Here is a 24,668-nt window from a genome sequence, read left to right on the forward strand (position 1 = left end):
ACACCTCAATCAATGGCATCAAAGCCATTTTCTGAACAGAATAGAGAAGCTTGGATGGTGGTTTGACTACTTTTCAGTGGTGCACTCTGAGAAAATCCATAGCTAAATACAGAGACAAAAGCAAATGAATGATGTGGATTCACATTGCTCAGTGGCGTCACAACACTTTACTGGCAGTGACTGGATAGATTCATAATTATCAAGTGGAGAATTGGATAGGGTGAAAAATGGTTCAAAGAGGACAAGGAAAAGAATATAAAACAATAATGTATGGGTGTGAGGTCATGTTTTAATACACAACAAGACCAAACGTTTGTTAGGAAAAGAGAAGGACCTGACCTAACATTTTGTAAAGCAAAATTGACATACTCACTTTAGTGAATCAGTGGTGGATAAATGACATAGTATACATAACTGAAACCAGAAATCACACTTCAAGTAACCATTTTTCCACATCCAACAGCGTTTTAGATGTCTGAATGCATTTCTCCTGCATGGCAGCCTAGTTTCCATTTATTTGAATATGTTGTGAAAATTTAACTTGCAGTCACTTGAAACCTAGCTGCTTGAGACCAGTAATCCATCAGCATTAACATCATGTCTGTCTGTTAGTACAGTACATAACATAACTTTGACCAAAATAAAAGAACACTTTATTCTTTTTGATACGTTACCTGACTGAGCAGCGATTTTAAAGTATATATAATTGAAAGTAAATACTGTACAACATAATATACACATACACATACAGTTACAGATATACAGATTGTTCTTTCAACACTTATCTTAACCTCGTGCATCTTGTTGTCATGTCTTGCCTTCACCCTGCCTATCTCCGATCAGATTGGTCCAGACACTTAGTCTGGACAGCGTCTGAGGTCAACACCCTCCTGCAGAGCTCCTCACGTAGGTCACATCCTGTCCAAAGGGGGAGAAACAGGGGGCTCCTCTTAGTGTGGGAGGTGGAAGGCAGGAGGTCAGAGGTCAGGGCCGCTTTCTCAGGTTTCAAAGCTTGCTGGGGGCTGAGGTCGCAGGGTCATGGAAGGTAGTTCGGCTCTATTAAGGGCTGCTGTGTCTTTGTGGACCACAGTAATGGCTTCCGCAATTAAACACTAAAAATGGAAGCATTTATATCCTCTGGTGAAAGAGGGGGACAGCGATGATCGACAGGGTAACTGCCATTTCGGCCAATCATGTGATCAGTCTCTGGGTGCTCGTTACCTGCTATGCAGTGGAGCACGCGCTGCAACAGGGATTTTAGTGTGTCTTGTGTTGTTACTTTGGGATTACTGAGTAATCAATCATTGTGGGCAGCTCTGTGTCTGACTTCAGTGGACAAACACAGTTTCAATGTGAGCTCACTGTCTGAAATAAAAGACTACTAGCCTGACAGATGCAGGAGTGTGTGCATGTGTGTATCCGTTGGTGGTTTTGGAGGGTGGCTTGGTAAATACCTTTGTAGTTTATAGAAGAGTTTGACCAGAAAGCATAGGACAACAGAGAGTAACTAAGATGTATACTAGGATGAAAAAAAGACAGAAAAATGGACAAGTGTGATACAAAGTGAGTGTGGGTGTGGAAGAAAAGAAGACAAGAGAAAGACTGCCAAGAGTGAGGAAGATAAAGAGGGTGAGAGAGAGTTCAGAAGAGCACAAATCAAAGAACCTGCAACAAAATGTACAAAAAGAAAAAGCAGAGAAGAACAAAAAGTGCGTCAGAGGTACAAGTTGAACCCTGTTGCTTTTCAATGAGCTGTAAAATTGCTCCACTGTACATGGACAGAGAAGTGGAGCACTTCTGCAGGTGTTATCTCTGTCAGTTACCAATAAAGAGCTTCATGAACATGTGTGGCCGAGAAGCTGAGCCTCATAGGGACAAAGGGACACGCTTACATAACTGGCCCTGTAACTACCAACAGCTGGCTTGGTCTGGGCTCGCAGCGCTAAAGCTTGTATGGGTCCAGATCCAGATTTCATGTGTCTATCAGTGAGTACATTAGAGTACAGAGGAGAGCAGAGAGTCCCTGGCCATGAGAGGTTCTGTTCCCTGTCAAGATGCATCTCCTCAGTTTGAGCAGGAGAGCATTTGTGTTGATCAAGTGCCAAGAACTGATAAAGAGACCACAGTCACTTTAGTACACTGATCCACTTATTCATTTCAAACTGTTTGAAATAAATGATGAGACAATGTAACACTTTCTAGCTTCAGACACTGACCGGTTATGAAAATGTATCAACATGAGGTAAACTGTATATCTTCAGTGCATCATTGCAAGATGAAGAATAAAGTTAAAAATACAAACATGTCCAAAAAGTCCTCCAAATTAAACAGCAGAATATTACATTTATAGTTGTGTTCCAGAACACACACGTGTTTTGTGATCTGACGCTTCTGATCATTTGCCTTCCAAAAGTTTTACAAATCAGACAAACAAAAGTGTCTTCAGATCTGACACTAATATGGTTAAGGTTTGTTTTAGGAAAACTTGTGATTTGGGTTAAAATGACTACTAGATAAGGGTAAAGGATCTTCATCTGAAGAACAAAACTGCAGCTACAGTAGCGGCTCTGTGAGGCTGTGCTTTGAGCTAAATGTTCATGTCAGCATACTAACATGCTAGTGTTGTAGTCAAGACCGCCCAAACCGAGACCAAGTCAAGACCAAGGCCAGAGTTTATCAAGACCGAGACAAGACCAAGACTTTTAGGGGCTGAGACCAAGTCGAGACCAAGACCTAGGGAGGGCGAGACCGAGTCAAGACCAAGACCAGTTCCACACATTGCATAACACACAATAAAATGTGAAACGAGATCATAGGTACTTCTCAAATTGATCGGAAAGATCCACATTCCCATTAAAACACCCACATACAAACACATAGAGCTGAACTCAACATTAGCATCTTTATTCAACACTCATTTTCCATGCTTAACATCATGGGGAGGGGTGACGTTAATGGTAACAACACATTTTTAATTAGGGTTTTTGGTTGCATTTGAATCAGTAAGTTTTACATCCAGTAAAAGTTAGGATGTTAACAAATAAACCAGACAATGCAAGAGCAATTTATTGATATTCCCAAAGTTATGGTCTTGAGTGGTCTTGAAATAAAATCCTGAGTTCTCAATGTCCGAGACCGGGAGAAGACCGAGTACAAATGCGTCGAGTCCAAGACGAGACCAAGAGCAAATTGTGGTCTTAAGACCGGTCTCGAGTACTACAGCATTATAACATGCTCACAATGACAATGCTAACATGCTGACGTTGAGCAATAATTTTCATCTTGTTCACCATCTTAGTTAAGCATGTGTAACCCCTTGTTGACACCAGTAGAGCCGATCAAAACAAGACCTAAGGTATAACTTACTAAAGTGTGTTAAATAGGATCCTGGGTTTTTAGCTGTTGATGGTGAGCTGGTTAAATATTCCCTATTTACTAATAGTCATTACAGTGACGTCAGGCAGGATAAGTAGATATAGACAACATATAAAACAATGTGTAAGGAAATAATAATAGCGCGGTGCCTCCACTGTGGAACTACTAAGCTCACCTTGAGAACTGTAGTAGTATTTATAAATAAGTAAAATATGAACCACAACAATATATAGTATGAAAAAAAGGGAAAACATTTATTTTTTACTTTCCTGGTACTCTCAAAACCAAGGATTTCCTTTAAAATACCTAATTTTTTTATCAAACCCAAAACACCAAAGTTTTAAGTCCAAAGTTTATGAACCTTTAATAAATCGGCAATAGCCTAAAGATGCTTTATCAAACCACTCTGGTATTCTTCAACATAACCCTTCCCTGTTTTGTTTCTCTTAGGTTGGAATAAAAAATATTAAACAGTGGGTGTGTGTGTGAACTGAATGAAAATAAATGCAACCTGTACAGGTATCAATAACAAAAGGTACCACTTCAATGTAACAAAGTCCCAAATACAGAAATGTTTGCTATCACAGTTCAAACTTAAAGAAGTGTTCAAAAGATTACCAATGCACATATGAAAGAGAAATCCTTTAACCCCCTGGTAGTACAGTTCAATGTTCAGAAAAAGTCTCCCCTTACTCATGCGGCAGTAGTTTGTCCCATTAAGATCCTACATGCAAGCAAACAGTCACATGTAAGAATGTTAACATGCTAACATTTGCTCATCAGCACTAAACACAAAGTACAGGTGCAGCTGTTAATTTTTTGAAGGTTATAAACGTAAAAAAAGTATTATATATATAAGAGTATTATATCAGTATTATATTATCACTAAAGTTATCACAATTCATCCTGAGGGGAATGTGAATGTTTGTACCAAAATTCATGGGAATCCATCTGAAAGTTATTGAGAAATATAACTTAAAACCACAAAAGTCAACATCATAGCGCTAGAAGAAAATACTTTATTTATTTAATTTCTGTGCACTGTGCAACTGTCATGACTATCCATCTGATAGTTGTGGAGATATTTCACACCGAACCAAAGACAAACAGACCGACCAACAGACCAACATTACCCACTCAGTGCCTAGAGCCTTGCCGCCAGCATTGCTAAAAATACTTAGTTTGTTAACGTAAGGGAACAATAGTGGTCATGGTTAAAAAAAGACAAACAATGTTGATTGTTCTCCCATGGTCAAATACAGACATTTTGTTGACCCGTCCTTTGACCTGACCTCCTCCCTCTGTGGACTTTATGGCTCCATAATAATGTCACACTATTTCCTCCTGTCCAGATGGACAAGAGTCTAGACCCTTTTCTAGCCCAAGCCTGTTCAAGTCAGCAAGCAAGCAACTCTGCTTATGTTTGCAGAGGTGCATAAATGTGAATGGCTAACAAAAGCACCTCAACGCTCAGTTCACCCACCGTTATTATTGTTTAGAAAGCAATGTTACTGCCCAGCGATTCTAAGTCAGACTAGACCCCGGGGCTGTTGTGCTGAACACACTGAAGCAGAATTACAACGGTGTTCTTTACAGCAGTATTGTGGTATCTCTGCTTAAAAAAGACTTCTGATACCTACAGCTACTAGATGGGTTTCACTTGAACACATTTGCTGAAACAATTGATGGTGTTCTTTGTTCCTTGGAAGGACTGTGCCAACATTTCTCTTTAGAATTGATGTCCAAACTCAGTTAATCTTGCATCTATGGAACAAAACTATCTATGTTTACTTTTGCAACAAGGAACACTTTGGTCCATTTGTCCTGCTGTGCTGGTCAGGCCACTAATGAGTCACAGGGGTGGGTAAATAATCAGCTTCCACCTGATCACCACCTTATCAGTGACAACTAAACCTGTGCACTGATTTCATTGGCATTTGTTTCCTTTAGGAATAAAATTGTACTTTTGTTGATCATGTCAATTCTGCATGGATGTTTGGAAGCACTCAGTCAGGTTGTGTGATCAATATTAAGACCAGTGAGTCACTCAGATGTTATCTGAGGTGTCTTTGTCCTGTCTAAATCAGTCGACTAAAGGCTATTGGATTTGCAGTCCAAACAATGGTAAACCACAGGATGACATCAAGGCCAGGGAAACAGGGCATAAATGTGTATGCACTGTATATGGATACAAGAACACACACACACACACACACACACAAACACTGAACCCTTATCTGTCCCATATGAAAAATAAAAGCAACACAGGCAAGCAGTGGATGCAACAGAAAGAAAGGGGAAGCACAGGGTGAAGAGACTTAACAAGATCAAAGGAGAGAGAGAGAGAGACATTGTTGAAAGAAGAAAAAAAAATTCACATATGTCCCAGAGTAAATGAGGTCATTACACCCATGAGCCATTTCTACAGAGAGAACAATGTATGTTTCTGGAGGCCAATCAGATAACATCAGCCAAGTGGGCCGCAGCTGTGAGCCAATCACAAATTCTGTTAGTGACATCAGACGTACAGTTGGATTCAAACCAGGGAATATGATCTACTGAGGAAAGGGGAAAAACACTTTCAAAAGGTGGCTCCTCTTGGAAATCAAAACCTTATTGAATTAGACCCTAAAGTCTCTACTCCTGCGCTCCAGTTTCATCAGCAATATCAGTTTCTAGAGTCAGGGAAGGACTACTTTTCATGCCCCAGATTTGGCACTAATCACCGAAACCAAGTACAGTGCGGGCAACCTGAGATGCTCTACAAACAGCAGATGCTCTCCTTATCAAGACGCACACAGCATCTGGTTAGTGTCTGAACACAAGAGAATATAAATCCAAAATATTTACAGGTGAACCTTACAGACAACATGTAAAGTCTGACATAATTAAAGTCAATTATTACAGTTTTTTTCAATTGCTAACCTGTACTGGTCAAAACTGAAGTCACATTGTCAAAATTCTTCACACATTCAGCGAAACAGAAGTGTATGTAGACCAAACTGTGAATCATTTTTCATTGCTTTCACACAAAATGCATTCAATGACCACTTTCTCCAAAATCCATGAACTCTTTTCCCATTACTACTTCAACTTCACCACCTGCAAAACACTGTATATCTGCAGCACATTTTTCAACTGATAACACACTGTGTCCAAAACTGTTCAAAACACTTTCAAACAAAATGTTTGGAAATTTCCTGCATATTTTGATATATATAGAAAATTTTTGCAGAACATTTACATCCATTTTATGTTTTAGAGAAATATGTGTAATGTTTTGAATGTGGTTTTAGTGTAAAACTGCATCTGAGTGTTAAGCAGGAAATGTGCTTATATATTAGCAGAATTGGTTCAAGGGGATGGTGCATCAATTACAGACTGTGGTCATTGGGTCTCAGGTACCAGTGTTAACTATGTAAACAACTGAAAAAAAGTGTATTGCAGCACTGAAATGTCAGGAACTTCTTTTTTTCACAAGTAAATTACTGAATGCATTTCTGATTCATTCTTGTAACATATACTATAGTACAGTCAATAAAGTGAAAATATGTTACAGGTTTCTTCCATTTTTTCTCAGTTGCTTTGGTACATTTGCAAAACTATTTGTATTGGTAAACTATGGCTAAACTTTTGATGACAATGATTGAAAATGCACAAGGCTGTATTTTTTCTGTATGGCATAGATCAATTTCAACAGTACAGAGTTACGGTAAACATTGCAAGAGATTGGACAGGATTCACAGTTACACTTTTACTGTATGCACTGTAATTTGTTGACACCATGTCACTGTAATGCAGAAAATAAAAAAACAAGACTAATTTACAGCACTGCATAGCACAACGGAAACAATTACAAAATAAGAAATGGAAACATGAAAACACCCCCTCAGGTTGATGTTCCTGTCTATTGGGCCACAGATTCTTATTCACAGCACAACAGGTCAGAACTTCATCAGTTTACTGTAGCAGACATTTACAAAACAAGTCTAATAGACATATGTAGGAAAATGCAGATTATGAGGTGTTCAACCATTTTGCATGTAGTGACTTATGCAATGAACTTATATCTAGATGTTTTGGGGGATAAGACTACTCAACAAAGAACCAGTATACTGTAATACATTGTAATCAACATGACATACAGTAAGCAATTGATAATGTAGGAAACAACAGACAAATACATAATAATTTGCATAAATGTGCCAAATTTCTCAAAAGACTAAGAAATTGCTTTTACATATGATGTGCACAAGTGACTAGATGATGTGGAAGTTGAACAAGTAGAATTTCAATTCTGATCTGAGAAATGTAAGTGACTGAAAACAACTGTATTCTATAATGAAATACGGATTTATATGAAAATATCAGTCACAATTTAAGGACAAAAGTTCAACAAATGTAAGTAATGCTTCCTGTTGTTAGTGTTTTGTAGGTCAGTGTGCTATGAGGGACAATGTATGCTTTCTGAGTGGGTATTGTTGCTAGTGTTTTGGCTGAACGAGTTTATTTTGACAGTTATATGAAGTGTTTTGGTGGTTTGAGTGACTTTTGCAAGTAAGATTAACTGTTTGGCCAGGATGCATGTTGGTAATGCAGACTGTGTGAAGAGTTTTGAAAAAGTGGCTTCAGTTTTTACCATTGCATCTTAGTAATTGAAAAAAACTGTAACTGCAATCCTCAAGGAACAGATACGGAGCCATTTCTGTCATCTCACTGTATCTGAAAAATGTTAATTATCTTTTAATCTGTGTGTCATGAACAGAGTGAAATTACACAAGCTTCTTCTGTATTTACCTCTTTAAAAAACAATAAAAGGCCACACGTGTAGTGTGTGTGTGTGTGTGTTTGCAAAAACTGAATCAACTGCAGGCAATTGCATGTATGTTTAACTGGAGCAATCACTATGAAGATAGAAATGGAATCTTTGAGTAAAAACATGCAGTAAATCCATTCAAAATAGTACCTATATTTTTAAGTTGAGCAATTGTATTGAATGTAAACTACACAAACTGGAGCACTGAAGCTTACTTCTGTAACAACTTTAAGAACATCAGTAACAAATGCATGCTGCTATTGCATCTCCTGCTTACTTTGTAATGTGATCAGAAAATGTTTATTTTATTTGCATACAAAAAGAATGACCACGAAAAACTCTAGCAAAAGAAAGGGGTAAGAAAACCATAAAGACCTTTCATGCTGCCTTTCCAAAGTTACAAATTAAACAAGACTAAGAGTCTGCAGTCATACTGGCTTTTTGAAGCTGTACTTACAGCGATACAGAACGGTGCATGAGCTAGCGTTGGCATGCTAACATGCTCACAATGACAATGCTAAAACGCTGATGTTTAGCATAAGGATTACCATGTCCACCATCTTAGTTTAGCATGTTACCATGCTAACATTTGCGAAGTACCACTAAACACAAAGTACAGTTCAGGTTGGGTTGAGGTTATACAGTATCTCTAGTCGTAGAGATACTGTATTTAACTTAAAATCTCAACGTCAACTTCATATTGGCACAAGTGGAAAAATCAGGAGATCACCAAAATCTATATGATTTATCCTCTGGGGACCATGAATATACCAGTCAATCTCAAGCATGTGGAGTAATTTAACAGTATAAGTGAAAAATTTACATTAAAATGTCAAATGATAGCCAAAGTCAGAAGCATTTATCTTCTAAGGAAATCTGTATCAAATTTTATTGCAATCCATCCAATAGTTGTCGAGACATTTTGCTAAAAACTGAAAATGTCAGCCTCATGGTGGCGCAAGAGGAAAAATCAGCAGCACCTACGTCAGCAGGATTCATCCTGTGAGACCAGCAAATTTAATTGCAAACAAAATTGTTGTTGAGGAATATCAACGTAGATTGCAATGCCTCTAGCATTGCTGAAAATAAGAATGAGAATTAAACATAAAAACAGACCAAAAGACAAGCAAGGCTCTAGGAAACCAAGAAGTCGGAGACTGGAGTGAAAGAAGGACAAAGATCTATGTCAGGGTAACAAATGGCAAAATTGATTAAAAAGGAATTAACTTGAGCAACAAGGTATCGTGGTTTATAGACACTTTTATAGTTATCCTTAAAATGTAAATGAACCTGGAGGCTACAGTTGAAGCACCTGTACATAAATACACTGTACATGTGCAAGCGAAAAGATACTAAAATGTGCATGTCCAAACAGTTTGCCTGAAGAGAAGACACATGTTCCACAAACCACAGGGCAGATGTTCTAGAGGCAAAGATGGGCCTCTTTATAGCAAAACACTGAGCTGTTCAAAGAGGCCCTGCTGACCCTGGGACAGACTGACTTAATTAGCTTCCCATAATGAGACCACACTGTGGGGGGTGTTTATATAAGCTTATTAAAACATAATCCCGCAAGCAACGCCATACTGTAGCATGCCAGACAGGCCACTCCTGCAGCCAACAGTGTTAGCAAACAGGCTGGTGGCTTTCGTCTGAGGAGAGAGCTCGGACAAAATATGTGTATTCATAAATATATAAATCAGCTTCACTTTCTGCAGATACTGCCTTTTTTGGGATTAAAGCAAACTTCCTCTTTTCCTCTGTGTTCAATCTACAGATTATTTCTACTTCACTTTATATTACTTTATATTATATTACTGTTTGCTGTGCCTTTTACTGTTTATTGGTTTGGTAAGGAAAGTGCAGTACCACAGTACTACAGTAAAAACCTGTGTCACATGGTAACATGGCAATGCTGTTGCACACGGGCACATAAAATGTTTTTAAAGCACTGGGGAGGGACTTCTGTGTTTTTTATTTTGTCAATAAGAGAGAGACATACAACTTTAAATGGGTGCATTTGTATTTAATTTAAAGATGTTTTTTCTTGACAAAATATGTGTTTTAAACTTGGAATCTTGCACCCTTGCCTAAATCTTATTGCATACTATGCACAGCATTCTGATCACCTCCTACTAATTAAGAGAAAGCGAAATTCCATGTTAATCTTTCATTGCAATTCTCACAGAGTACATGGTTATTTATGGTGGAGAGAGGGTCAAGCTCTTTCCCCAGTTACTCAGGGAGGCTCATGGAAAAATAGTTGTACCTCCAGGGAACAGGGGCAGCACAGGTTCAGCAGAGCGCCGGGACTGGTGATTGCTGCCGCTCAGCAGGAATAGGAGCAGCTCAGCAGGAACAGGAAGTTGCTGCAGTTCAGGAGGAGCAGGTGTCAGCCGGACCATCAACAGTACAGGAGGAGCTGGTGTTGGCCACCAAGTGAGGTTGCTAGAAGGCCAGATTAAAAGACATATAATTCAATAACAGTGAACCCATTATCACCTGAGTAAACCTTTGTGTCATAGTCACATACTGTAGAGAACCAGCACTTAACGCTTATAGTCCTGTGAACATATGAGAACATGGGAACTAAACACTGAAGTAACTTACAAGAAAGAGACTGAGGCCTTAAACATACTTTGAAATCAGATTTCTGTCAAGAATAATGAACTGTACTCAATCTTTGGTTAAGTCTATGTGTGGGTGTCTTTTAATCAGAGCCCCAGACATATTGCATCGCATTACAAGAGCTTGGGCAACAGCTAATCCTAAAGACAATGTACAAAGTGGACCACAGTCTACTGGTTGGATCCCTTCCCACCACACAGACCTGATCGACATTGTTAATGTCCCTCAGTAATCCCGTCCCATGGGTTGAGCTCCAGTCATTATGCTGGCAATTATCTGAGGGGTGCTATAGAAATCCTTCACCAACTTTAAGACATCAAAACTGATTACAGAGCTGCTCTTTCATGTGGAGTCAGAGTTCAGTTGTTACCTAAATGATTCTCAGAAGTTATGTAACAGGACTGAAAAGTTCAACGACCATTTTTACAGCTGAGTTTTTACAGCTGAAGTAGGCTGAAGCTGACTGGGCCACCCCTTTCACACCCTTATCTCACCCAACATTAATTTAAAAGGGATATCTAACAGTTTCCATCCAGGGAAAATAGATACCACTAACACTTCACTACCATTTCTGGGAATTTGGGAGGTTTGATGACATGAAGAATAGTTTACGAGGTGGTTTTATTTTAGGCTGATTCTGATATAGTATTTGTCTTAAAGGAATATTTAGCATTTTTGAAGGAAGCCAAGATAGATGAGGTTAGGCTAACTGTTTCCCCCAATTCACAATATTTATGCTAAGCTAAGCAGGCTACTGGTTCAAGCTTCATGTTAAATGAACAAATAAGAAAATAGTACTGATCTTCTCCTCTAATTGTGCGCAATCGTGTATGAAGTCTTAAACATGATGCAACTGCAATTTTGTTTTTCTTGCACCATGACAATACAATTCTTGAATCTTGAATATAATTCTCAGCAAGACAACAAATAATCATATTTACCAAAATGTTGACTATAATATTTGACTTTTCTTTGGCAAAAACATTAGTATTCCCCACCATAATAATAATAATTCACTAACGGGCAGCGTAGAGAATGCTTTGAAAAATGTTTGGAAACAAAGCTTTTTTTTTAAAAAGTTTGTCGGTTGGTAGCTTGTCAAAACCTTTCTTAGGTGGGTGGGGTTGTGCTTGAGGAATTAGGACTCATGACCTCAGTATTTCTACAGTCCTGGCTATGGCCCTGTTCCCATCAGCAGCTGTCCACTTCTTCAAACTAACAACAGATGATAGTGCTCCAGCTCCACTTGGAGAGAAACTGAACAGCTCTATTGGACTGAACCCATTATCTGCCAAGTTGGAAGCCATCTGATCGAGCCACAGAGGTTATTTAAACGTTGGTTTGCCTCCATGAACGTGACCATAAAATGGCTCCAAGCATACAGTTGGATTACCCCTAAATGATAATATTTTGTCAGTTCCACATGAGTTTCATTGCCTTCAAGTATTTGGTGATGTTGGCTCACGTTTACATATGGTTACACAAATACCCTCACATATGTTTGCTTAACTCTGAGCTTTCTTGTTTTATAAAGTAAGCTAGAGTATTTATTCACTTTTCTACCTCAGGGACAGTTTCTGTGTTTGGATTTAGCAGAGCAGTCAAAATTAGTGGAGACACATTTGCACATGGACTGTCAAACAAGCTCTCTGTGAAATTTAAGAGATATGTAGACCTCATCCCTGATATGTTTCCTGTCAGTTACTTTCATGATTGACAGCTCAAGATTCCTACCAGTACCTGTAACCTGTACTTCTAGCAGACAAGTAGGTATTACAGTCAAACACACAAGCCACAATGCTAAATCACGGGACGTTTCACAAGATGGCTGCTTTGCTAGGACACAACAATGGGGTTTCCTGCTAAAATATCGGTGGAAAGTGGAGCCATCTTGACTATCGTAATTAGACCACTTTGCACCGCATCTACCTTAGTTTCACCCACTCTTAGGCCAGAGACATACTCATCTGCAGTCTACCAGACGACACAAACTCTCTTTTAGCTGCCTACCCTATCATTAGCACTTCTAAACAAGTATAAGATACCCAGCTAACTGTTATCCTCTGTCCATTGTTGTATACTGTGGTGTAGACACGTAGCTATGAATAGGAGGAAAAGCCTATTTCAGGCCATTATAATCATCTGATCCTGCATAGTTAGAAGTCTTGGTGCCGACAAAACCTCTGAGGCTAAATCTTTGAAGTCACATTTAACTCTTTCCCAACCTTGTAAAAATATAGCTATTAGTTAATTTCAGGCTGTATATCAAATAGTTTACTTTCACTATTCATATATAGGAAATTTTATATTTATGGACTGTGAATTACAAGGCAAAACTACTCAGGTCATTTCATCCAGCAGTGTCTTAGGAATGCATGATGGTATTAATTCTTAATAGTCATTCAGACAACAAAAATAGCTAGCATGCTATAAAGTGGACTATATAGTGAATATTTTATCTTTAACAAGGACCACAGTGGAAATACTTCTTGGCCATCCTTGATTTTTTTAGTTGTGTGATGTAATGTCCTCTTTCTCATAATGTTAAGTAAACTAAAGTACACTATATAGTGAATGTGTATAGTACAATAGTGCATTTTTATACTCAAAGTTTTTCCACCTCTGTGTTGAGACCAGGCCCTTCGTTCATTTTGGCAATTTTCCATATTGCAAATGATTTACTGGAGCACATTTGTCAAAACACCTGTTTATACTCTAATAACCAGTCACCTCAGAAAGCAAGGAAACACTCCTCCACTGTTATCACATAATTTTCTCCACAGTGTGACAGTCAAGATAACATATCTCCGTGGAACAGTCAACAACGGAAACAGGTTAAATATTTCACATTTTATTTTGTTCCGCTCGTACAGCTCAACAAACTGCTTTCATGCAAAAAAACTAACAAAAAACAGATACCAACTGAAACACTCATACTGTTAAGTACCATTTAGAGTTGGACAGCACAGCCAATGACTGAGTCACTTATATATGCACACACAGATTTATCCTGATGACATTACAAACATCATAAATGATTACTATGTAACATACATAATGACATACAATATCTCATACATCTGCTCTGTATTGCTGTTGATCAGTTATTGGCCCAGAGGGAACAGACAAATAGACAGAGCTGAATGACAGGCTTCTGAAAAATAAGAAGCAAACATAGAATCAGTCTCTCTGGTGATTTCACCGAATTTACTGTATCATTTTAAAAGAGGAGAGAGCTCCAATATACTAGACACAGGCGGATAATGATCTGTTTAAGGCCCTGACTACAATGACAAAGAAAGTGATCATCCAAACCAGTGCGTAATGCAGGGAACATGCAGATGAGCAACTTCTGTTCAGTAAACCTACATCTCAAGCACTGCTCTATATCTAATTCACACCACTGGTCCAAAGGCCATTGCAAGGCAAGACTTCAGTGATGTGGACAGACTGTGTGTGTTAAGTGCAATGTACAGTGGCACCTCCCAACTTATTGCTGCAACCTTGTAACAGTGAAGTTCTGAAAACTAACAAAGTGGCTTTCTGTAACCCTTCAGTTAAAGCTTTTCAGTCAAAGTGAACAACTGAAACTTCTTAACCTACAAAAACCTACAGCAGGCATGTGCTGGGCAATCGGCATCAACAGGCATTTGGTTTACTCTGTTAATGTTAGTAGGCGTGCATTGGTGAAGATCTTACAGACCTCTAACTGTGTGGTCAACTAACAGTGCGACAGCTGTATCAACACTTCAAAATGTGGCACATACTCAAGCTGGTGTAGAGTAATCCCTCCACAAGCTCGCAGTTAGACAGAACTGAAATGGCTTGACTACAACATCTTCAAACCACAACTCAACATCCCCTAGAAGTCACAGATTTAAAAAATATTCATACTCATTTACATTTGATTGTAATCCAAAAGAGAATGAGTTAAAACAAATGTGATCATTTACACATCTGACTCTTAACAAGTTGTTGCTGGGAGTTGTAGATGCTTCTGATTTAGGAAACAAGGTGCAAGGTTTCACTGTCAACAGAAGAATTACTGTATCTTTGTTTGGGGATTTAAGTATATTAACTCCATGTTCTGATTTCAGTGAAATAAAAAGGATCTATCAAAAGTGGAGGGCTGAATTACAGTGTAGCACATAAAATGTTATACTTTGTTAAAGACGGGTATCAAATCAGACACATAAGAGGACTATACTTTTAGTACGCAACATCACCGTCTGAACACCTCACAGCTCACATTTCTTTTGCGCACATGCAGTATGACATGCAGTCCATGCACCAAAAATACTTTATTAGCTCCATAATGTTTGGTTGAATGCTGGTCACAGTCTTATTTAACAGTTCAGACTGGCTCTGAGGAGTAGACAGTGGTTATAGCCTTCTGCTCTCTGTCGTTTAGGCATCAACAAAGGGATCTTTTCTGGTCAAACTGAAAATATCCAAAACCTGGCACACTCTGCCTCTGTGCTCCGCTCATTTAAAGTCATTCTGGCCACAATATCTTGGATTGTGAATGTAAAAATAGTCCTTACATCCAACTCAGTCCCCACCAATAAGTAAGCAGTTCCAGTTTTATTAGTCAAAGGGATATCTTCTCCTCCCTCCCCTACTGGACACACACATACTTCTTCCACCAGGACTTGGAGAGCATCTTCATCTTATCGGCTGTGCTGCGGACCTTCCTCTCCCGCCTTGCTCTCCTGTCAGAGTGCCGCAGCCCCACAGCAATGGCCGCATCAAACACCTCCTTCAGATTCTTTTGTGTCAGCGCCGAGCACTCAATGTACGTCACTGCCCCAATTTTTTCCGACAGCGCTCTGGCGTCTTCCTCCAGCACGGGCCTCTCCCGTCGCCTCGCCAGCTCGATCAGCACTTTAACATCCTGCCGCAGGTCGCACTGCGTGCCTACGAGGAGGATGGGCGTGAGAGGGCAGCGACGGCGGATTTCGGGGACCCACTTCTCCCAGACATTTTGGAAGGACGCAGGGCTGACCACACTGAAGCAGAGCAGCAAGGCATCAGTCCGACTGTAGCAGAAGTGGCGGAGTTTGTCGAACTCATCCTGATGGAGACAGAAACAGAGATAGTTAGCAATATGGTGATGACCATGGTTCCTAAATATCAAGCAGATTAATCTTAACATTTTTCTGTTTAGCTCTACATCTGCAGTTTGTGATGAATTATTACCCTTCACTTCTCATCCAGACTGACCACACACGAACGCACTTTCAGTAATCGCTTAACTGGACAACACACAACATTGCTGTAAGATCACAGGAAAGAGAATTTTGCCAATAGCCATTCAATAAAAAAACCTCTTTAAATAGTGTTTATATTGCGCTAATATACAGTATACACAAGCCCCGCCCACTCATTTATATCATCTACAGTAAATCTCTTAAATTAACACTTTGGAGCCACACAGCTTTGACTAACAAGGGCCTCCCACACCCTTGAGTACACAGATTAAGGTTGGAAGAAACTTAACACAAACCTCTCTTTCTTTCTCTTAACCCTCTCCTTTCCAGCACACTTCTCCTAATCCCCCTTTGCCTAAACAACACCCTATGTCAACTCCTTCTGATTTTGAAATCTAACATTTTCAAATCTACATTTGAAGCTCAATAAACACAGTGGACACTTATTATCTTGTGAATTTCCCACACAAGCTGTGGCTGCGCTCTGCAATCTGGTGACGTAGGTCTAGCAAGGAGCAAGGAGCAACTTTGTTTATCAGCTTTGGCGGCAGCTGTGATCATTTTTCTCTACACCATTTCTGTCTTAGCTCTCTCTCTCACTCACTTTCTACTGTTCTCTCTCTCTGTCATCTTTTTCAGGCATATCGCAACCTATTTCTTACATTTTTTCTATTTAGCGTTCTGGCACCAACTCCCCTCTTATGAAATTGCATTAAGTATAGTGAGTAAGTGTTAACCGACTTCTATCTGCCCGTATTTGCCCAAGCTTGTCTGCTTGTGTGCGTCTGTGTGCACATGTGCAGTTTTAGCACTGTGTGCAGCTTGCAACATGCTGTGAGGGTTTACGTGTATTAGGGGCTTGTTCAAATGCCTTGTTCCATTTTACAGCCAAGTTGTCTTTGTTTCTCTGTAGAACTGGCAGTACCCTCGCAAAGTTTGTGAATGTCAAATACACTGCTCCCAGGGCAGGGTTTTATTGAGTTGGATTATGAAACAACCACACATGCCTCAGAGAAATGAAAACACTCTTTCACAACCTGTTCCTTCACAAGATTGCCCTACAGTACCAACATAATAATGAGTCAATAACTTTTTCCTGACAAGCTCCCTGTAACACAGTGTCCTTGAGAAAAAGAGATTGTTTTGGGGGGGGTTTGCACCGTCACCTCCAGTGTGACCTACAGGCTTTTGCCGTTCCTTCAGCACCCTGTCTCTAACTATCTTATGTAGCAGTGTTGTTCCCATTCCAGATGAAGATTGACAGCAAAGCCTAGCTATACACACGAGATTCCTGCAATAGCAGGCAGGTGGTCCGGTTGGAGAATGAAAAGTAGAAAGTAAAGGCAACACAGGTGCACCACAAATTATAGTCTATAACTAATGACTATTTTTACCATCAATTAATCAATAATTTGTTTAATCTATTAAATGTCCAGAAATAGTGAGAAGGGCCCTCAAAAAGTGCTAGAACCCAAGGTGTGTGACTCAAATGGCTCACTATCAGACCAACAGTTTCAAATTTAAAGGTGCTTGGTTTACATACACAGAAAAACAAACAAACAAGAAAAGCAACAAATCCTCAAATGTGAGAAGCTGGAAGGAGCAAATGTTTGGCATGTATGCTTAAAAAAAAGGCATAAATGATAATGTAACAAGAAGAAGCCATGCTAGCATCTCAGAGGAAGGTTAAGGGATCACCAGAGTTATTACAATTCATCCTGCAGGAACCACGGATATTTGTACCAAATTTCAAAACAATCCATCCAATAGACATGAAGAAAAATCTAAAAATGTAAACCTTATGGCACTGCTAGATGAAAAATCAGGCGATCACCAAAGTCATCCAGCTTCCTCCTGTGGGGACCGTAAATGTCTGCACAAAATTTCATGGCAACCCATTAAATAGTTGGGATATTTCAGTAAGGACCAAAGTGGTGGATTGACCTATGAAATTTTAGCTCTGCCAGTGACATGGCTAAAATGTGACTTTTATGTGTACCAAAGGGTTTAGAGGCATGCAGGGGCATACGCTGTGATCTCGGTGGGTGTCAAAGGGTGACACAATATGTGTTGGTGTGTAAAAAAAAAAAAAACTCACCTGTCCTGCAGTGTCACACAACTGTAGTCTAACCGGGTTTCCATCCACCTGAACCACAGCTGTGGACACAGAAACAGACAGAGAAAATAAGTCACAGCTGTCAACATGACTGTAAGCCTATAAAAGGCCCCACCTGACACTTAAGAAGTTAACACACACACACACACACACACACACACACACACACACACACACACACACACACACACACACACACAACTGCCCACCAGAATATTCTGTGGAATAAACAAAAGCCTGCCAGTTGAAAACACAAAGACCCCCTGCTCAGCTCTTCCAGCACACAGACAGCCTTGCTCGGTCTCGCCCACCCACTCTGCCAGTTACTGTTGAGGCCATAACACTTTACTATTGCTCAGACCACTCTGTGAGCTTTGTTCTCTGTTGCGTTTGACAGAGGCCATTCCAAGGTTGTCTAATAGGGGGTTTAAAAACAAAACAGATTATGGTCGTTCAGTGACTCTCTTCCAATTGGCCTCATTTCCAGATTGGAAAAGTGGATGAGTCATCTTACAACGAGTTTCATTATAGGGCCATTTATTCTTTTCAGAAGACTGAGCACAATGCAAAGCAGCAGGCATATGGGAACATTTACAATACGCCTGGAGTGTGTGGTCAGTCATACCACCTGATCAAAGACTTTGCTGGGACTATTCAAGTAGTGAAGTGAGACAGGCATATAGCACCCTGCTTTTACAAATGCATGGAAAAAGAGCGGGAGGAGAGAAAATAAGGAGTGAGAGACAGCGGGAGAGAGAGCGGCCATTGTGTAATCATTTTCTAATCCCTGACATATGATACTCCTTTGATTTTCTGGTCCAAAACTCCCTCTTATTGTCCCCCCCCCCCCCACCTCCTACTCCTCTGTGTCTCTGCCACCTGTGGCATTGCGTAACTGCTCAGAAGTCAGCTTTTCAAGAAGACACTGTGATTCTGGGCACCAAGAAATGACATCACCATTAAGGGCCCCAACTGCACAATCACTCTCTGTCAGGCCGAGGTGAAAGACAATCTCTGCCTCTGAGCCACTGCAACAGATGTGCCCATTCCAGTATAGAGGAGAGGGCTCGCGGGTCAAGGCCGACAACAATAGGCAGAGTTGTGCAATCCAAAACCCCTGAACCAGAGACGCTCTCTATTCTGCATTAGAGGGTTGAGCCAGCACTCGTCTGAGGGCGGTGTGTGTTCTCAGTGAGTGTTTTATGAGATTTGTGTTGGCCAAGTTGTTAGTTTTACTACTCATCAGTGTAATGTCAAAAATGTACTAAGATTAATGACAAATGCTTAAATTTACAAGTCAGTATACAGGAAACATTGCAGAGTATTCATTCCTTAATTCTAAATAAGTATACAAATGTGTTATTGTATATTTTTCATATCAGATTTATCAGTGAAATTAACAGCTGATCATATAGCAGTGTAAGGTTTTTAAGAAAAGTCTGAAGATGTGATCATTAAGCAATAATGGGGATCAACAGGTCACAGGTGTATTTTTCATGCTAACACTGATCAGTTTAAAACAACTTTCCCCTTTGAAGAATTGTTCCCCCTCTCCTGTTATTTTGCAGTAAACAAAGCTTGCTGGGACTAGCAAGACAGTTTGGAAAGTGGAACCCTGCCAAATGGAAACCAGGCTACATCAGGGAGGAGAACGCATGTGCATTAACACTGATGGAAGACAGATAACAGGAAACACAAACACATCTATCATAACAATGGAATAATAGGGTTTAGCAGAATGGGCAGGTAGTCTCAAAACATGCAAGGTTGAAGAAGAGGTCAGTGACAATTGCTGAGATAATCTGACTGGCAGGTACAGAAAAATGGGCTAACTTCTAAGACGATAAAAATCACTAGTTTCATTCACCAGAATTTACCCTAGTGTCAATACACTTGCACATAATTTGCACAAGACTTATACACTTAAATATTTTCTTTGCAAATCAAGAAAATCCCTGATGTAGGAAAAATGTTCCTTGTATATACACTACTATTAGTCTATTTTAGACTATTCCAGCATTAACCAAATTGCAAACAATCTAAAATAACGATTTCTTTCTTTTGCTTACCTGAGAAGTCATCAAATGCAGTAGGCACATATTTGGTTGGGTAGCCATTCGTTGTGTAGCTGACCACCAGGCTGGTTTTGCCCACCGCTCCGTCGCCGAGAAGGATGCACTTCAGCAGCCGCTCCTGCGCCTGCCCTGGCCGGTTGGGTGCGGGTTTGTGCGGGGGCACCGGAGGGGCCATGGTCCGTCCGTGTTCCATGATGACTGGAGGTGACATTCAATCAGCCAGCACTTCGCCGCGACCCACCATGAGAACAGGGTTCCTCCTCTAGTACAACTTTTCCAGATGCTTATGACCACGAGCGGGACTCGTGCGTAAAACCTCTCCTCTTCTCCTGCGCGCTGCCAAATCCACTGTGACAGATCACCATCAGGACTACAGACTTAGATTCTGCAGTTTACAACGAGAGGGCGGGTCCAACGCATTATATCTTCAGACTGATTTGACTAATCCCACCCACTTCACCTCCCAGTAGCGGGGGGCTGAACAGACACGAAGAAGTTTGTATGATTTTTTTATTATTCTTTTGGAAAATATAAAGTATCTAGGAAATTACTCGTACTGGATTCTTTTGGGAAATTACAATAGAATAGAAAGTCATCCATTTCTTTTGCATAATAATTTTTTTCCTTTTAACCAGTTAATCTATAGCCTACTACACAGCACAACCAACTGTCATATTCTAGGCAAGTCCAGACTTGTCCTCAACAGTGAGAAAGGGACAAGCTTGATGTCCATTTTAAACACACATAAAGATTCTGAAATTTCAAACCCACCCAGACTCTCTTGACCTACTTTAACTTGTAGCCAGCTGAGCCTAGAAGGAGCAGCCAGTGGCCAAGGACTGTAGCTACTGGAGAATGTAACGTTACAGAATAACAAATGGACACGTTCAAAAGTAATCTTCCCTGCCATTGGATAGTTTTTCAAACTGGCCAGTGGCTGATGTTATCTTGTTTCCTAGTCCCAACCTGTCAGACACTGGAAAAATGATGTATAAATAATGTTTTGTCGCCTCCTTGTGGTTCAGTGCGGTAGCAGAAAAATGTCTCCTTACTGACCATACCATATCGTTAGATTATTATCATCATGCATTAATGCGTAAGCAGCATGTTACTGTAGTAGTTGGTTGTGGTGGAGTTGATTGTTTTTACTATTTTATGTTATATACTATAATTATTTTCCCTATGGATCAATCTCCTGATTATTTTCTTCGTGCAAGCTATTTGATTGTTTGGTTTGTAGAATTTCACACAATTTTTTTTAAATCTCAACATTATTAAAAATACATTGAAATTATTAAAATAAATATAAATCCTCACATTTGAGAAGTTGGAACCATGAAATATTTTTGGAAAACTGACAAATGATTATCAAAATAGTTAACCACAAACCAACTAATCATTTCAGCTTTACTTGTGTATATTGTTTGGTACAGTATTCACTTTATAACAGAGTTTATAAGATCTTCATATGTTTTGTATATAACAATCTTAGTTAACACTTAATCTACAAACTAATAACTAAAGTTGTCAAATAAATGTAATGGAGTAAAAACTACAAGATTTCCAGCAACATGAAAAGAAAACACTCAGTACCTTAGTAAATGTACTTCCACCTCTAAAGGCATATGCAACGTCTTAACCTTTCAAAATAGATGTGCCCATGCAGGTAAGATGGACATGGAAACCCTTGACCAGAAACAAACAGGGTAGCAAGAAACATCCATAACCTGCAACACAACTATGGCTAATGTACAGTTTCTGTCCAGTCTTATATGCATCTGAAAAAGTCACACTGTACTCTTCTTTCTTATTGTCAGTGTTTATTTTTTACTAGATTGAAACTTAAAACTTATTTTCAAGAATACAAAACAATGAGTACACTACCATTATGTGTGTATTCTGACTGATTTTAGATGAACTAAAAGTGACTTTCCTGTTCGGCCGGAATTTATCTTTAATCCACACGGCAAATATAAAAACCAAAGCATCTGGTAGTTTAGACTTAGTGTGACAGTTCTATGAAAATGATTTGAAATACATTAACATCAGTTTTGTTTAAATATAGTTTGACAGGAAAGGTCTCAGTGAATGAACCTTTATGTATAAGCTAAGCTGTGTGGATAGATAAGAAAATTAGTGCCTTTCACTGCCATCTCTATTCTTTGCTGAAGTTCAAGACAAAAGCTTTATTTGTATTAGTACAGAATACTGCTAAAGGAGGCCAGTGTGTGTGCAACTACTGTAGGTCCAATACTAAGCAGCGCATGATGTCTAAGGCTAACAGGCCACCATGTTTGGGTCATGGATCATGTCTGTTAATATAACGATGCTTCCACTGCAGCACACAGATAAATGGTGCAACAATAAGGCATAGGCACAGACACATTTGGTGAGAGCTTTCAATGCAAGCACTAAAGGGAAATGTGGACTTGAGCTGCAGAGTATCCTGAATAATTTTATTATTCCTAAAATTGATCTACTTACAATTCTGTATAAGATACCTTGTCATGGCACACATGTACAATTACACAAGTATTGTACACGTACAAAAACACCATTCTCAGGAAGGCAATGATCAGGTAATGAGAAGTGGTTTGTTATGGGAGGGGAAGTTGCTGTCAGATCATGCACTATAACCTGCAGTTAGAAAGGCACCTGCTGTATTACACTCCCACATTCCTTCACATCACATTAAGAGTTCAGAGAGGATATCTACCTGAAAGCAGTTTTTGTTTCATTAATCCGTCCAATCTTAAAATGAACACCGACACCTTAAGTACATCTGATGCTCCGTCAATGGGAAACTTCCTGTCAAGTGATTTCATTCCCATTGATGATACATCTTAATTATTGAACATGTAGCAGGAGAATCTATCTCTCTGAATATTATGTTTCAACTTCCCACTTACATCAATGAATGGGGTAAAGCAGCACCCAGTGGTGTAAGCAATGAAGTAACAAGAGAAAACATGGCAAGGAAAAACAAAAACTCGAATGATTTGTGTGAATGAAAGTGAATGTCTGGATGTGTGTGGAGAAGAAACAAAAGGATTGGAAAAATAAAGAAGAAATGTGACTTTAATTGCTTTTAGGTTTCATTTCAGCAAGCTGTACGACAGGAATTACACACACACACACACACACACAAACACACACACACACACACAATCATACTTGCATTCACACACAAACTGTCATGAGAATGAATATGCATTCAGAAAAGTACATGTGCTGACACATGCATCCTTAATAGTTTTATGCTGCCATGAATAATGATGACCCCAGATTTTGTCCCCTCACTTAAATCACCTTCACAACTGGCTTCTAGCAGTTGGTGTGGGAACTTCCCATTTCTGGTCTTGGTACCTCATTTGGACGACAGCTCTAAACCACCTAAGACATTAAAAAATTTTTTTTCCAAGGATGGTCACATGCAAGTGTCTCATCCAGGATTCATACATCTTGATTAAATTTAAACCCAAACCCTGAACCTCTAACCCCATAACTTAGATACAGGTAGAGTATAAAGTACCATGCGTGATCATCATCATTGTCTGTTTAAGTAACCTCCCTTCCCTTCCCCAGTCTCTGGAGTTTTGAGCACAGACAGCTGGGTAAGACATCCAAGTGGCAGCCTGTAACTCTGGGAGCTTTTCTTTAAGTTCTTGTCCATCAGTGTTTACTGGGTTTTGGGTTTGGCGCCACCGGGAGTTGGGTCAGGAGGAGGGCCACCCCCTTGGGCGAGTCTTTGAAAGCTGTGAAAGAGAAATACAGTAGTATTTAGTAGGCTACTTGGGCTCACACTTGATGCATACTTTTCTTAATACCGCTTGCAGCTGTTATAGCATGTTTCAAGAACACTTAGTCTGTAAAGCTCTTTAGTTTTGACTCTGGTTCTATCTAATTAAATCCAACTTTCTTGTGAAGTAGCCCAGGAAGCAGGGGAAACAGTGAATGAGGTGAGTGAATTTGAAGGGATAGATCATTATACCAGGGCAGATAAATACTATCCAAACAATTACATCTCAGTCTGGTCCATTACTGACTTGATGTTCTATTAACACTGTTACAAGATTATCACCAGATACCACAGTGAAACTTTTGTTTTGATCCAAATTTACATCTTACTGGCAGTACATTGTGTCTAAACGTCTTTACACATGTACACTAAAAACAGCCTTACAACACTATCACCTGCTGTAATTAATAAAAATGTATGTCCCTGTATTCTAGCACTAGAAATAATAATAGCAAATAGGAGCATAACCATGGCACGCCTTTAATAAATAATTCAAAACATACATTTGTCAGAACTTCAATAATCAGAACATATGTAACATGTGGTAACTTACCATTTACAAAATACAAATATGTGCTTTAGTGTCTCATATATGTGTCCTTCATGATGAGACTGATTACCGAACACAGGCTTTCATTCCTAAATGGGC

At 39.5% G+C, this 24,668-nt stretch overlaps 2 protein-coding genes across 3 annotated transcripts in view; both read right to left on the minus strand.

Moving 5' to 3' along the window:
* Positions 1–13,654: 13,654 nt before the first annotated feature.
* On the minus strand, positions 13,655–20,606 carry rhoub (ras homolog family member Ub). Its single transcript, XM_046073053.1, has 3 exons — positions 20,215–20,606; positions 18,128–18,186; positions 13,655–15,893 (listed from the first exon to the last, which is right to left on the minus strand). Exons 1-3 carry the CDS (start codon positions 20,429–20,431, stop codon positions 15,438–15,440), a joined length of 732 nt encoding a protein of 243 aa, XP_045929009.1. The 5' UTR covers positions 20,432–20,606; the 3' UTR covers positions 13,655–15,437.
* Positions 20,607–23,271: 2,665 nt separating this feature from the next.
* rtn2a (reticulon 2a) overlaps positions 23,272–24,668 on the minus strand; it is a 31,093-nt gene continuing 29,696 nt past the window's right edge. For both annotated transcript variants that reach the window (XM_046073049.1, XM_046073050.1), the window contains one exon: positions 23,272–23,975. In XM_046073049.1, coding sequence (XP_045929005.1) covers positions 23,900–23,975 — 76 coding nt within the window. In that variant the 3' untranslated portion in view covers positions 23,272–23,899. The remainder of the gene's footprint in view (positions 23,976–24,668) is intronic.

The sequence above is a fragment of the Micropterus dolomieu genome, linkage group LG17, assembly GCF_021292245.1.
Source record: "Micropterus dolomieu isolate WLL.071019.BEF.003 ecotype Adirondacks linkage group LG17, ASM2129224v1, whole genome shotgun sequence".
In the NCBI taxonomy this organism is placed as follows: domain Eukaryota; kingdom Metazoa; phylum Chordata; class Actinopteri; order Centrarchiformes; family Centrarchidae; genus Micropterus; species Micropterus dolomieu.